General features: G+C 47.0%; 1 protein-coding gene across 4 annotated transcripts in view; it reads right to left on the reverse strand.

Annotated features, from left to right (window-relative positions):
- Window positions 1-13,367, reverse strand: part of RBM20 (RNA binding motif protein 20) — a 188,191-nt gene that overhangs the window by 33,349 nt on the left and 141,475 nt on the right. For all 4 annotated transcript variants that reach the window (XM_039250732.1, XM_039250729.1, XM_039250731.1 and 1 more), the window contains exon 6: window positions 1,315-1,458. In XM_039250732.1, the coding sequence (XP_039106663.1) occupies window positions 1,315-1,458 (144 nt within the window). The remainder of the gene's footprint in view (window positions 1-1,314; window positions 1,459-13,367) is intronic.

A 13,367-nucleotide genomic window follows, 5' to 3' on the forward strand; every position in this document is an offset into this window, starting at 1 on the left:
CAGGCTTTGGCATTCAATCAGGGTCTCCAGAGAGCTTCTAAATAGACTGTTTTGACTGACCTGCTGGTTTACCCCAATAGCTGCTGTGGTGGGTTCACTGCCATTACCGTTTAACTTAGAGTCGTTTGTACTATACCGATGGGTGCACTGATCTGATCCTTTGATGTTGGAAAGGAAAAGGGGTCCGTAACAAGGGAGCCCTCTCTGTGAGCCCTTATACTCCCAATTCCTTGATCTGAGTGGGCTAACCAAGCTCATTCCCCATCGTTCCCGCACATTTGTTTTTGAATTTCCGAGACGCTTTTCCCTCCCGTCACAGTCTATGGCAGATATGTGGGAGACGAACAAGTCAAGATTCTTTAGGGCTTTATTTCAGATTCTGCCACCCAGCTTTCTAAGTGCCTCTTTCTTGATACAAACATTTTAGCACCTCCAGCTCTCAACTGTCAAATGGGAATAATACTAATTCAGTGACTCTCACCACATTAATGTTGCAAGCTGCACTTTGTACATTTACCCAAAAGAGTCAGAACAAAGAGACTGAGTGAGTAGCCTAAGCCCACGTTGATGGAGAAAGACCACCAATGATCTCATGTGGCTCTGAGTCTCTAAAGTTCATGCCTTAATTAAGAAACGAACTTTTTCTATGTCTGCTCCTCTGGCTCATAAAGTAAAAATATTTATTAACAATAAGAGATAAAATATTATTTTTTTAAGTTCTTGTTTCTGACCATTTCTTGGTATAACCTCCTCCTTTGACTTCAGAAGTGAAGACAACCATATTAACCCTCAAGTTCTCAGTCAATCCCCACAGGTTAAGAGTTCTTTGTCCTTGAGACTTACCAGGCCCCCATCAATTCCCACCCACTCTCCTGCTATAAGACCCAAGGGCCTCTGACGTTAACACTAAAGATCTGTGAAAACAACCTGTTCCCAGTTAGCTGTTGGCTCACTCCAAACACAGGCGCTCAGATATGAGAAGCTTCTAGCATTAGCTCTGGGGGTTCATAACAGTGAAAACACTCATGGCCCTGGATTTCTATTTGCGGGGCCAGTTAGTTTTTCTGTGTTAAGGAGTACCTCAGTCTGAAGTACCGCCCTACCTCTAGACAACTCACAAAGGCCTATACCCATCAAAAGGGGACAAGTGGAAACAAAACATTACCACCGACAAAACCTCTGTGCTGTCCCAGCAAGAGGCCAGCGATGTATTACCTCTCTAAGAATAGCTTCTTTTTTTAAAAAAATGACAGTTTCCTCCCACCCATGTGGGGTCTGTCTGGTATACACCAGCGTGAAAGTGCCGAGACCTACCTGATTAGTAGACTTCATGAGGATGTAATTAGTGACCTTTCCAAAGGGCAGCCCCAGGTTAATGACGTCATTTTCTGTGCAGCTTCCTTCCGGGAGATTGCAGATGTGCACCACGCGGCCAGCACCCGTTTTCCGCTGTGCAAACTGATGGGAACAAAGAGCAGTGGCTGGTCTTCAAAAGGCACTTCCCTCTGGCCCTCTATTCCAGATGTTCCTAATGGCCATCTTCCCCCAAATATTGATTGCAAAGATATAATTTATGAAATTAATGCAGAAAAAGAATCCATTCACAGACACATGTAAAATATCAATGTTACGCCACCCTTTTACAGAAAAGATTTGCAACAGTTTAATTTTTTTAACATTCACTTATTTTTGAGAGACTAAGACAGAGCACAAGTGGGGGAGGGGCAGAGAGAGAAGGAGACACAGAATTCAAAGCAGGCTCCAGGCTCTGAGCAAGCGGTCAGCACATAGCCTGATGCAGGGCTCGAACCCATGAGCCGTGAGATCATGACCTGAGCTGAAGTCGGATGCTCAACCAAATGAGCCACCCAGACGCCCCAAGATTTACAACAGTTTAATGAGCAATCACATCCAGGGCTGTCAAAAATATGAAGACGTGGGCTTATCCATAGGTCACTGTGGAAGCTGTCCAGCTATAATCTCTTGAGAATACACTTTAGCAATATTTAATACAAGTTAAAGTATAGATAGCCCATGATCTTGCCATCCCACTCTTGGGAAATCTATCCTACAGAAATAAATGCACCAATGTGTAACAACCTGTGCACACGGATATTGCAGTTACTTATAAGGTAGCAAACATTCCGGAGGCAGCCTGGACTCCAAGAACAGGGGAGTGTTTGAGTAAATGGTGGCTGAAGCGTACAATGGAAAGCTACAGAGCCACTGAAACGCACAGTAAAAAAGCTGATGCGGAATACTTTTTTTTTTTTTCTAGGAGAGAGAGAGAGACAGCGTGAGCAGGGGAGGGTCAGAGAGAGAGGGAGACACAGACCCTGAAACAGGCTCCAGGCTCTGAGCTGGCAGTCAGCACAGAGCCCGACGCGGGGCTCGAACCCACGAACCGCGAGATCATGACCTAAGCGAAAGTCGGACGCTTAACCGACTAAGCCACCGAGGCGCCCCGCGGAATACTTCGTAAAATGGTTAATGGGGCACCTGGATGGCTCTGTCAGTTAGGCAGCCAATGCTTGATTTCAGCTCAGGTCATGATCTCACAGTCCATGAGTTCGAGCCTCACATTGGGCTCTGCGCTCACTGCGCAGAGCTTGCTTCAGATCCTCTGTCTCTCTCTTTCTGGCCCTCTCCTGCTCAGCTTTCTCTCTCTCTCAAAAACAAATAAACGTTAAAAAACTGGTTAAGTAAAAAACAAGCTACCAGATAGCATGTATAGTACAATGCCATTTTTGCAAAACAAAATAAAAAATCAAAATACATGAGAAAGAAATAGATAAAGCATGTGTTGTAAAGTTTTAACAGTTATTGGAATGGGGGGGAGGAATATACAGGGGATAAATTACACTGGCCTCTGCTTTTCTGTGTGTATGAGCTTCAACATCTAATTTTTCACAAAGAAAGATGCATTAAGGGTATCAGCACAGACACAGAAAGGCAGGCCAGGGAGGATATGTATCACCCGGTCAACACCAGTTATCTTCAAAGAACAGAACTGGAAGGGAGTAAGGGGAAAGACGTTTTTAACATTTTCTTATGTACCTCATGTTGTTTGACTAGAGAGAAAGGAGCACAGCTAGCATTTGGGGAACCTCGTATATAGACATTCATGACAACAACTTGTGATTTAGGGCAGTGGCTTCCACAATTTCGTGAGCCGTGGAATCCTTTCCTCCAGCAGCCCAATATATTCCACAAACAAGAGCGGCTGCTCGAGACAAACCCTGGGGTCCAGCACCCCACCTCCACCACCAGCCAGCAGTCCTAACGGACCTCTGAGGAAGAACACAGTCTGGAAGCCATGATCTGGACCTAATCAAAGCTCTGGGAGGTAGGAAGTATCTGTTTGGTCTGTGCAAACCTTAATCAGCCTGGAGTCTCTGGCAGTTTCAAGAATTAGTAACCATAAGCCAATCCGGTATGGAAGAGAAGGATGCAATTTTCCAAACCTAAAACATATTCTAATAGCATAGCCTACATTTGCATGATTACCATTTTCTAAGATAAAGTGAACTTCAACATCTAATACATTTGATGTGGGTCTCATCCCTAGCAAGGCTAATACTTGAGTAATTCTATCACAAGAAGCCGTCATTTGTCTCATCTGGGCTGGGGACAATTAGAGCCAGTAAGAATTTCCTTTTATGGCTCAAACTTGCATTGGGGAAACCCGAGTGCCCCTTGCAGACCTGCCTCTCTGCGGAGTCCAGAGGTCAAGCGCTTTCCCAAAGAGGAATGGGATTTGGTGTGTGGCCCAGATCATCCCTGTGCCTCCATGGAGTGTAGACGGAACTCTCCATAAGATGTCAGACTGAGTCTGAGCCTGGCTCCCGGGGACTAAACCCTTTTCCAGGGATGACAGGAGGAGGGCTACTAAGGATCTTTGCGTCTCATTAGGATGAATCGTCCACACAAAGACACGGACCCAGCCAAGCTCTGAAGCAGGGCAACGCGGCTGGTCCTCTGAGTTCAACAACAGGCAGGCTGAGCACGTTTCTGCCTCATGTGACTCTGCTGTGGTCGGCCTGGGCTAAGTCGTGCTTGGCCGACATGGTAGACAGACAGGACCATGGGGCCATTCTGAGCTGCACCCTCTCCTTGCCTGTCCAGTTGCTTAGTGACCATCACAGAGGCCAGTGCCTCTCTCACTGTCTCCTCCAGAATGAAAGAGCAATTCAGGAAGGAGTATTCAAGCTGTATTCGAGCTGCTGGGCGGTGGAAATACCTCCTGAAGTGTAAGCCCCCTTGCAGGCACCAGTCACCAAAGCATGAGAGGAATTCATGCTGCGGACGTTGTTAGGTCCTAAATGAATGGGTCTCAAATTAACATTTACACACGGGGCGCCTGGCTCAGCTGGTGGAGTAAGTGACGCGATCTCTGGGTTGTGAATTCAGGCTCCATGATGGGTGTAGAGATGATCATGTAAAGATTATATCTTTATTTTAAAAAAGGGTTACACTTAAATATTATTTTATCTTTATTTATTTATTTAAAATCTTTTAACGTTTATGTATTTATTTTGAGAGAGAGAACATGTGAGCAGGGGGAGGGGCAGAGGCAGAAGGGAAGAGAGAATCCCAAGCAGGTTCTGCACTGATAGCACAGAGACTGATGCGGGGCTCGAATTCATGAACCATGAGATTGTAACCTGAGCTGAAGCCAAGAGCCCGATACTTAACTGACTGAGCCACCCAGGTGCCCCTATACTTAAATCTTAAAAGTACGTTTCATGAGCACTTTCTTCTCCCAGGATTTTTAATCAGAAATGGAAGTTGGATTTTATTAATTCTCTTGCTGTCACTTAATATTAAAAAATCATGAGACTTTTCGTATCCTCACAGATAATTATGTTAATTAGGAGCTTCTCATGTGGCGACATGCACATGGGGTGTAGGTCTGCAAAATGCTGACTCAGGGTAGAGGCCAGGTACCTCCAGAGACCACCAGCAGCTTCTTCATTTCAACCAGATTACTTCTGTTTATCATTTTCTACGTGACCCGAGAAATGAAAATCTTGAGACTATGTTAATTGTTTGTGTGGTGTCTGGCTTCAGGGCAAGTGAAAGACCCTATTCAGTTACAAAAAGAAACATTTATGTGTTATAGTCTCACAAATACTTGATATAGGATAGTTTGGTCTACGTTCTTGTCTGTCATTGATCTAAAATATCTTTTTGTTAAACTCTATTAGGTTCAAAATCATAGTTGATTCATAAAAGGGGTCCAGTTACATGTATAATCATTCTAATCTATTGTTGGGACTGTTTACATAAATGTGGCTATGATTTGCCTTATGCCCTACGGCAGATCCAAACTATGAGACAGAAAAGGAGGGAGGGAGGAGAGTGGGAAGAGGAGTGTAAGGGAGAATGGGGTCTTCAGGTGGGCAGCTACAGTAAAATTGTCCACTGGGGGCACAGATGACCCTGAGGGCCTTAGACCACACAGGACGATACTGCGCACTAATTCCCAGCCTGGGTTCTCTAATATTTCCTTAAGAGTCTTTGAAGGTAATAATATTTCAAGGGGTGGCATCATGACTTTTAACACTTAAAAAACCAGAGTTGAGTCTCTTTCTCCTATCAATACGGTAATCCTAGTTAGATCTTAAGATGATGAGAAAGTCTGATTCGTGTCTGAAAGTCTGTCTGAAACAAAAGTCTGTCATTTCAATGAATAAAAATGGGTTAATGAGTTCAATTCTCATTACTATAAGTACTTTCTTTGGCAGATACAGTACTTTTTCAAACATGGAATGCCGGGCAGTGGCTGCTTGAGGTAGGTAGGAGTCACTGATGAAGGGGTTGGGCTGTAAAAACTTGGGACTTCCTGATGTAGTGGAAGACTGAAGACCTGGATTTGAGTCCCAGCTTGGCCACCGGTTGGATGCATGACGGGGACAAACTAACTCCCCAGTGTCTGGAATGAGAGAGGCAGCCTATATGCCTAGGGTCCTTTCCAGATGTGAAACATCTGAGTTTGTGTGGCTCTCAGTTCTACAATTTCACTCCTCCCAGAAGCCTTGCCAAAGCTAACCCCTAGCATCTAGGACACAAAGCTAACCCCTAGCATCTAGGACACAAAGCTAACCCCTAGCATCTAGGACAGTGATCACCTTTCCCACTGTGTTGGGCATAAACAGGAAGCCTGTGTCTTCTCCACTCCCTGTCCCAGTGGATATAATGATTTTGTCTTCCTTCTCTCTGTGATCGGCTGTTTTGGCATGCACACGTTCACAACCATGTTCATCTTGAAGACATGCCTGTGTTGGGCGTGGTCTCATCTTAATGGAGCTGAAGATAAGCTCCAAGCAGTGAGCACCTTGCTGATGAGCCCTCCTGCTCCCTGAACGACTCTGGGTTTGCAGCTCCTAGAAGAGCTGAGATGCTATATTGAGATGAACTAAAGATGCAGGCCTGGTGCCTCTGTGAGGACAGACACACAGCAAGTCTGAGCCTTGAGGTCTCTTGGCACCAGCGCCATGGCAGTGAGAGCATCAGACAGACCTGGGTCTGCGTCTGCTCCCCAGTGACTAACCCTGGGCAAGTAAATGAAGGCTCCAAGCCTGAGTTTGCTTATCTATAAAACAGGGAAAATAAAAGCTGATTCCACAGGACCCTTTAGAAGACGAAAATGGCACAATGTAAGCAAATTGCCTTGGTGCAATGCCTGGCATCCAGGAGGTTCCTTAAAACGTATGTCTCTTTCTTTCCCCCAACAGTCAGAGGATGTGCTACGATGCCCAGACTGAGAAAAAATGCAACTACACTGTGATTATGTAAGAGAAAATCTGTGTTGAAATTCATGCTGATAGAGTTAGGGATGAAGAGATACAATGTTGCCAATGGTTCAGGAAAAACATGCATCATTGATTAGATGGATGGATGGATAGGTGGATGGATGGATAGACAGATAAAGATCAGAAGGACAACAGAGAGAGAGAGAATGATAAACAGGCCAAACTGTAAAGGAGTAGTGGATCTGGACAAAAGGTGTATCTTTCTTGCAACTTTTTGGTAAATCTGAACTCTATTAAAAGTGAAAGTTATAAAAAAAATGCACTTTAAAAGCTGTGCTATGGGGCAGAAGAGTAGATGGGCTGACATCCCACGGGCCGTTCTGCCTGGGAGGCACATGTGACAGGTGCGTTTGAAACTTTCCAGCCTAGAGTCAAATCTCCAAGAAAGCTACGGTGTCCGGGGTTGTAACCAAAGTCCTAACAACTAACCCAAAGGGCCAGTCATCCTTTCCCAGCCTGGGGGACATTTCAGCTAGCCTGCAGGCTAGCACAGACCTGGAATGCCCCCGTGTGCAATCAGGGGCCTGGGCTGTACATTTTCACTTGCTGGGGCCACTTAAAAACCAGATGCTGCTTCTAATGGTTCACGAGGCTGGGTCCCAGGTCTCCCAACTCACTCAATCTTTTATAAATGGATGGAAATGTGAAAGCAGCAGTTTGTAAAAGAACACTCTGAGACCTTTCAATGCCCTCTGATGCAGGTGGGAACAGGCTTTGTAGATGAGTTCAAAGAAGAGACTCAGTTCAAATAAACTCACAAAGTTGCAATAAAAATGTGGCTTAGGGAAACCGGCCTGCCTGCGGGGTGAGAGGAGTCCTTCCAAAGGCAAACAAAGTGTAGCCTGGATCTTCAATAAACAATTTCTGTGTTCCAGCCTGATCCCCTTCAGGTGTGACCTAATTTCACCTGGCACACAAGTCTCTGGTTTTGTGCTAAACACACCTAAGGACAGGCACAGGGCAAATATTTATTCCTCGTGGTGCTGATTTTGAACATATTATGCAGATAGCAAATGGGCATGGGTTGAATAGCTATGGATCTCGGCTTAAGTTGGGAGGGTAGACACTGATGTCTTTATGACACTTTCATATATTTTATAAAGCACACCAGCTTTGACTTGAAACACATCTATCTACTTTTATTGGTGCCAGATCTGCCTACAGGTTCTGGGCGGTGTACCTGCCAGGTAACTTCAAAATCCCTGTAAACTTTAATTTTTTTAAGGTTTTATTTATTTCTGAGAGAGAGAGAGAGAGAGAGAGAGAGAGACAGCATGAGCAGGGGAGGGTCAGAGAGAGAGAGGGAGATACAGAATCTGAAACAGACTCCAAGCTCTAAGCTGGCTGTCAGCATGAACCACAAGATCATGACCTGAGCCAAAGTCGGATGTTTAACCAACTGAGCCACCCAGGCGCCCCAATCCCTGTAAACTGTAAAGTCACAGAATCCTACACTATGGTCCTAGGAGAAGCTAAGGGACTCGAACTGTAGGCAACTACACAGTGGCAGATTTGTGATTACAATTCTGGTCTCGCAGAAAAATCGATCGATCGTAGACTTGATAAATCAAGGTAAATGCATACAATAGATGATGTTACGGCATAAGAGAGGGTTTTATGTTTAGAAATGGAAAGAAACAGAAATATAATTAAAATATGTATTGAGAGCTTATTTAAATAAAAAGAATCAAGTTGCACAACGTTGTACGGCATTATCTGATTTTTGCAAAAAGACAGACTTTTTAAAACACTTTTTAAAGTGTATTTATTTTGAGAGAGATAGAGACAGCGTGAGCAGATGAGGAGCAGAGAGAGAGGGAGGGAGGGAAAGAGAGAATCCCAAGCAGGCTCCTTGCTGTCAGCACAGAGTCCAACTCAGGCCTTGATGCCAACAACCATGAGATGGTGACCTGAGCCGAAGTCAAGAGTCAGACACTGGGGCACCTGGAGCGCTTGACTCTGGACTTCACCTCAGGTCACAGTCTCCTAGTTCATGGGATCATGCTCATATCAGGCTCCGAGCTGACAGCACAGAGCCTGCTTGGGATTCTCTCACTACTACTCTCTGCTCTTCCCTTGCTTGTACTCTCTCTTCTCTCAAAATAAACTAAAAAAAAAAAAAAGAATTGGGACACTTTGCTGACTGAGTCACCCAGATGCCCCTATACTTTATAAAATTAAACATGGACACGTACACTAGCTAGAGATAAATAGTATAAGACATTTATAGTCAATTTTCCCTAGAGGACTGGATTTTCCATTTTTAAAAATATTTCTGTTACCATTTGGATTTCTTATACCATGTTTGTACTACTTTTGCAACAAGGAAAAATATTTAAGATTTGTAAAAAGAAGGACACCTGGGTGGCTCAGTCGATTGAGCGTCTGACTTCGGCTCAGGTCGTGACCTCACAGGTCATGGGTTCGAGCCCCGTGTCGGGCCCTGTGCTGACAGTTCAGAGCCTGGAGCCCGTTTTGGATTCTGTGTCTCCCTCTCTTGCTGCCCCTTCTGCCCTCATGCTCTTTCTCTCTCTCCTCCAAAAATATATAAAAACATTAAAAAAAAAGATTTGTTAAAAGGAAAAAAACCCAGAAAATGAAACCCATTCAGGTATCCTGTTTCCCTCTTGCTCTTTGCTCTTGGAAAATGCACAAAGTGACCCCCCACCTGGGGGGGGGAGGGGAGAGCAATGACGGAGCTGGAATTGGGGGGGGTAAGGGCGGGTACTGTTTGCCACATCAGCTACTGCTCTTCATGCCTCTCTGGAAGTCAGGAGACCAGAGTGATCTGAGCCACGGACCAGGAAGGCCCGAGTGGACAGACAGAAAGGAGTTCCAGAAACAGCCAGCCATCTGATGGGCAACCCATAACTTACACCTCTGGCCTTCCACAAACATGTGCCCCTGTGCTTCGGTCTCCTTATTTATACACGTTTTCTAGTGTGCAGGGTCCCAGTGAGAAAGAAACCATGAAAATGATGTCTTTCCTCCTAGGCCAGCAAAGCCCATCTGTAGCACCAGCAGTATTAAATAAACTCCAAGGTGGCTGTGAAAATGGCAATGCCATTTTATGGGGACAGTCAGCAAGCAAAGTGCATCTTGGGTAAGCACGAGAAAACTATTTACAGCCTGAGAAGGCCCCCAGTGGCCCCTTCCAGAAACCTGATTACTCTGTTTATGACGACTCAGGCAGCCAAGGATAAAGTGCCTCTGCTCTGGCAAATGGCAGAAGCCTAAGTGAAAGTGAACACCACTCTCTGGGGACCCTGGGGTGGCAGGGAGAGACACAAATCCCCACCCCCCCCACCAGCAAACACAGCACACAACTGTCAGCTCAGTGCCCCGTCTCTGTCAACGATAAACACGGAAATGAAAGGCTCGCGCTCCCCACGGAGCTGACAGAAGCGTACATTCAGCCAAGCCTGGGGCTGATGGAGGCGGTCGATGGGCTTCTGGGTGTGTTTAGGTTTTGTAGAAGTGCAGAGACCTTGCAAAAACTCATTCTCAGAGCCCTGGGTCGATTGTTTTCCTGCTTTTAAAAGCAGGCAGCTTTAGAGACAGCAGTTGCTCTTTGCTCCACAAATATCATAATGGCGGAGTCCTGGCTGGTTCTGGCTTCACTCAGCCAAAGGTGTTTCTGCAAGGATGTATGTAAGTAGAATGGGGCCAAAGAAAGCCCTGGCACAGAACCAGAAAACATTTCCGGAGGAAAAATGCATCAAAGCTTTTATGGGTTCTTTATGAGGGCTGGGAGGGGGATAATGGAGGAATTTCCCTGCCCTCATGAAATATTTCTTATCCATTTGAATTTTCACAAAGAGCATAAATTATGCAAGCAGAAAAAAAGCAGAGATGTACATGCAAAAGAAGCCCGCTGGCCCCTCCTCAAGCCTCAAAAACCTGCCTTTTGGTAACAGCGTTAATTACCCTTTGATGCATTCGTTTACCTTTGGAGGTCAGTATTTGCGGGCATAAAAAACAATAATTTCTCCGAAGGACTCCCCTGCTACTTAGCGGACCCTTTGCAAAGTATCTTTCTGCAGCCAACTAATCGATCAGCTCTGATTTCTCAGCTTGTCTTCAAATGTCAGTATTTGTGTATTTCCAATTTTCCGAAAGACAGACACACTTGCATCCGATGGACCAGAATCAGACAGAAGAATGTGACCATCCAGGCAAGGATGATTCAGGGACTGGTTGGGGCAGGCCTTGTCTTTGTTCCCCAGACGTCCTTGGGCAGGGTCATGTGACTAACGAGACCTCACAGAACTTACAAGACCAGTCAGGTGACGACTCTCCCCTCCACTGGATCTGTCAAAAAATGTCTCTAAACATCTGACCTCATCTTGGGGGACACTGTCACAGCGCAGGTCTCACTAGCCTCCTCATCTTGTTCCATGGCTGATGGCTAGCTGAGGCCCAAGAAGTCACTGCCATCCTCAAGGCAGATTGAGATCCTGCTGAGCAGCATGTAGGGTGGATGTGGACAGAGGGCAGGGGAGAGGGCTCACTAGAGAGAGAGCCATAGCAAGGAAGAAAATTCAGAAACCCTCAAAGAGAAGAAGCAGGGCTTGGTGGTTACAAGGGAGGCTTCTAGAGTCAGGCCACCTGGGTTCAAATCCCAACACTTCCATTAAGTCATCAGCTATAAAACTTTAAGCAGAGCACTTAGTCTCTCTGTGCCTTGGTTTCCCCAACTCTCAGGGCTGTCTGGAGGATTAAGTGAGAAAATACATACGAAGATACTAAGAACCCAGTAAGCATTGTATAAACGTTAGCTGTTGTCAGCAGCAGCAGCCTACAATGTCCTGAGGTCTCCGTCGCCTGCTGGCTGCCAGTGCCGAAAGCAAAGTGTTCCTTGTGTTGCCCCTAGTCAGGTTCAAGCCGGATGAACCCCCATCTCCAGGCGTTTGGAGGAAGCTTCACTCAGAGCTTCCAAGTATTAACACGAATGATCATGAATCATTATCAGCACAAATTGTCAGATCGTTTGTGCCCGCGGCACGTGGAGGTAGAGTGCTTTCACAGGAGCCTGGCAGAGCCTCTAGAGGGAGCAGACATGACCACAGGACTTACCAGAAAGATCTGTGCAGGAGAAACGCCGAATACTGAGACTTGCCTAAGGTCACAGGGGTTCTCTCCTGGGCCGGCCATGGCTGCGGGGCAGTCACTCAACAGCGTGGCCTGGGACAGGACAGGTTCCCACAAGCGGTTAAAAGGATCTGCTGCTTAGTGACAGCCATTGGTGCTTCTTACGTACCGTGCAGCTCACACGTCACTGTCCAGCCGTGTCACGTTCAATGCTCATGACAGCTCTGGTCTGCCCTCAGCCTCGCTCCCACCTTTCGGCTCTGACCACACATCAGGAGACCCTGCTCCAGTGGTGTGAGTGTTCCGAGATTGGAGGCATCATCAAAATGATCAATTACACAAGTCTGGTAAGAACGCAGCTGTTTGCTTTACTTTCAAAAGTCATTATTATGGGAGTTAGTGCCCCCATTTAAGGAAAGGGAGCCTCAGTGACTTGCCCACAGCCACTTAGCCTGTGCGCTCCAGAGGAAGGTTCGAACTTAGGTCTCTTTGGCTCCACATCCACAAGGAAGGGCTTCTTGTTCCCTGGGCAGCGCTGGAGGGAGGGGCTAGGGCGCGGAGCACACGCTGAGGAGTCCTCCTACTCTCGCTTCTCCTCTGCGGCTCAGCCCCTTCCCCTTTACAAAGGCGCTCAGTTGATGCCGGCTCTTTCCCTGCCCAGATCCCGGGCCCACTCTCACCGCCTGCCCATCTGGTCACAGTCCCCTTTCCCTCCGCCCTAAGATCTCAGAGCAGGGTTTTGGGCACTGACATGCCACAGTGGGAAACGCCCTGGGGTGGGGTGGTGCTGGAGCTGCCCACACCCCGGTCCAGACACAAGGTCAAAGACAAATGACAGGCCTTACTGCTCTCCTGGGACTGACTCAAAGCCGCACAGATCGGGCATGGCCCTCGGTGTGGAGAGAGAGGGCAGAGAGGGAAACCGCAAAATTCTCTTTCACCAAAACGTGCGCGGGCTCCCAGCCCGGAGCTCTGTCTCGGAGCGCGTCTGCGTTCAACCTCACACACAGACAGACGCACCCGAGCAGAAACGTCCGCCCAGGCAGGCCTCCCCAGTCGCTCCAGCCCGGGGGCTAGCAGCTCCTGAAGCTTGGCATGAACACCCCCACACACAGAGGGGACAGCACTTGGGAGCTCGTCACATGAGAAGAAAGAGGCTACAACTGCTCACACCACAAACTGAAGGAAATCCAGGCATGGCCGCGAACACACAGACACGCGCCCTCTGGCAGGGCTGGGCCACACATTTTGTTCCACAGTCGGCTCTGGTTCTGCCCCCTCACCTCCCTCCACGTGTTCTGGAGGAGAAGCTTCTGGGGGAGGAGGCTACACGAAGTGGCCAAACAGAAAAACCAAGAGGGAAAGGAACTTGTCACAATCGGTGGGCAAAGGGAGAATGAAGCTTTCGAGCTTTGGGGGGACTGGAGAGCATGTTGTAGAGAGAGAGGAATGAAAACAACT

The sequence above is a fragment of the Hyaena hyaena genome, unplaced genomic scaffold (assembly GCF_003009895.1).
Source record: "Hyaena hyaena isolate Hyena2069 unplaced genomic scaffold, ASM300989v1 scaffold_379, whole genome shotgun sequence".
Lineage (NCBI taxonomy): Eukaryota > Metazoa > Chordata > Mammalia > Carnivora > Hyaenidae > Hyaena > Hyaena hyaena.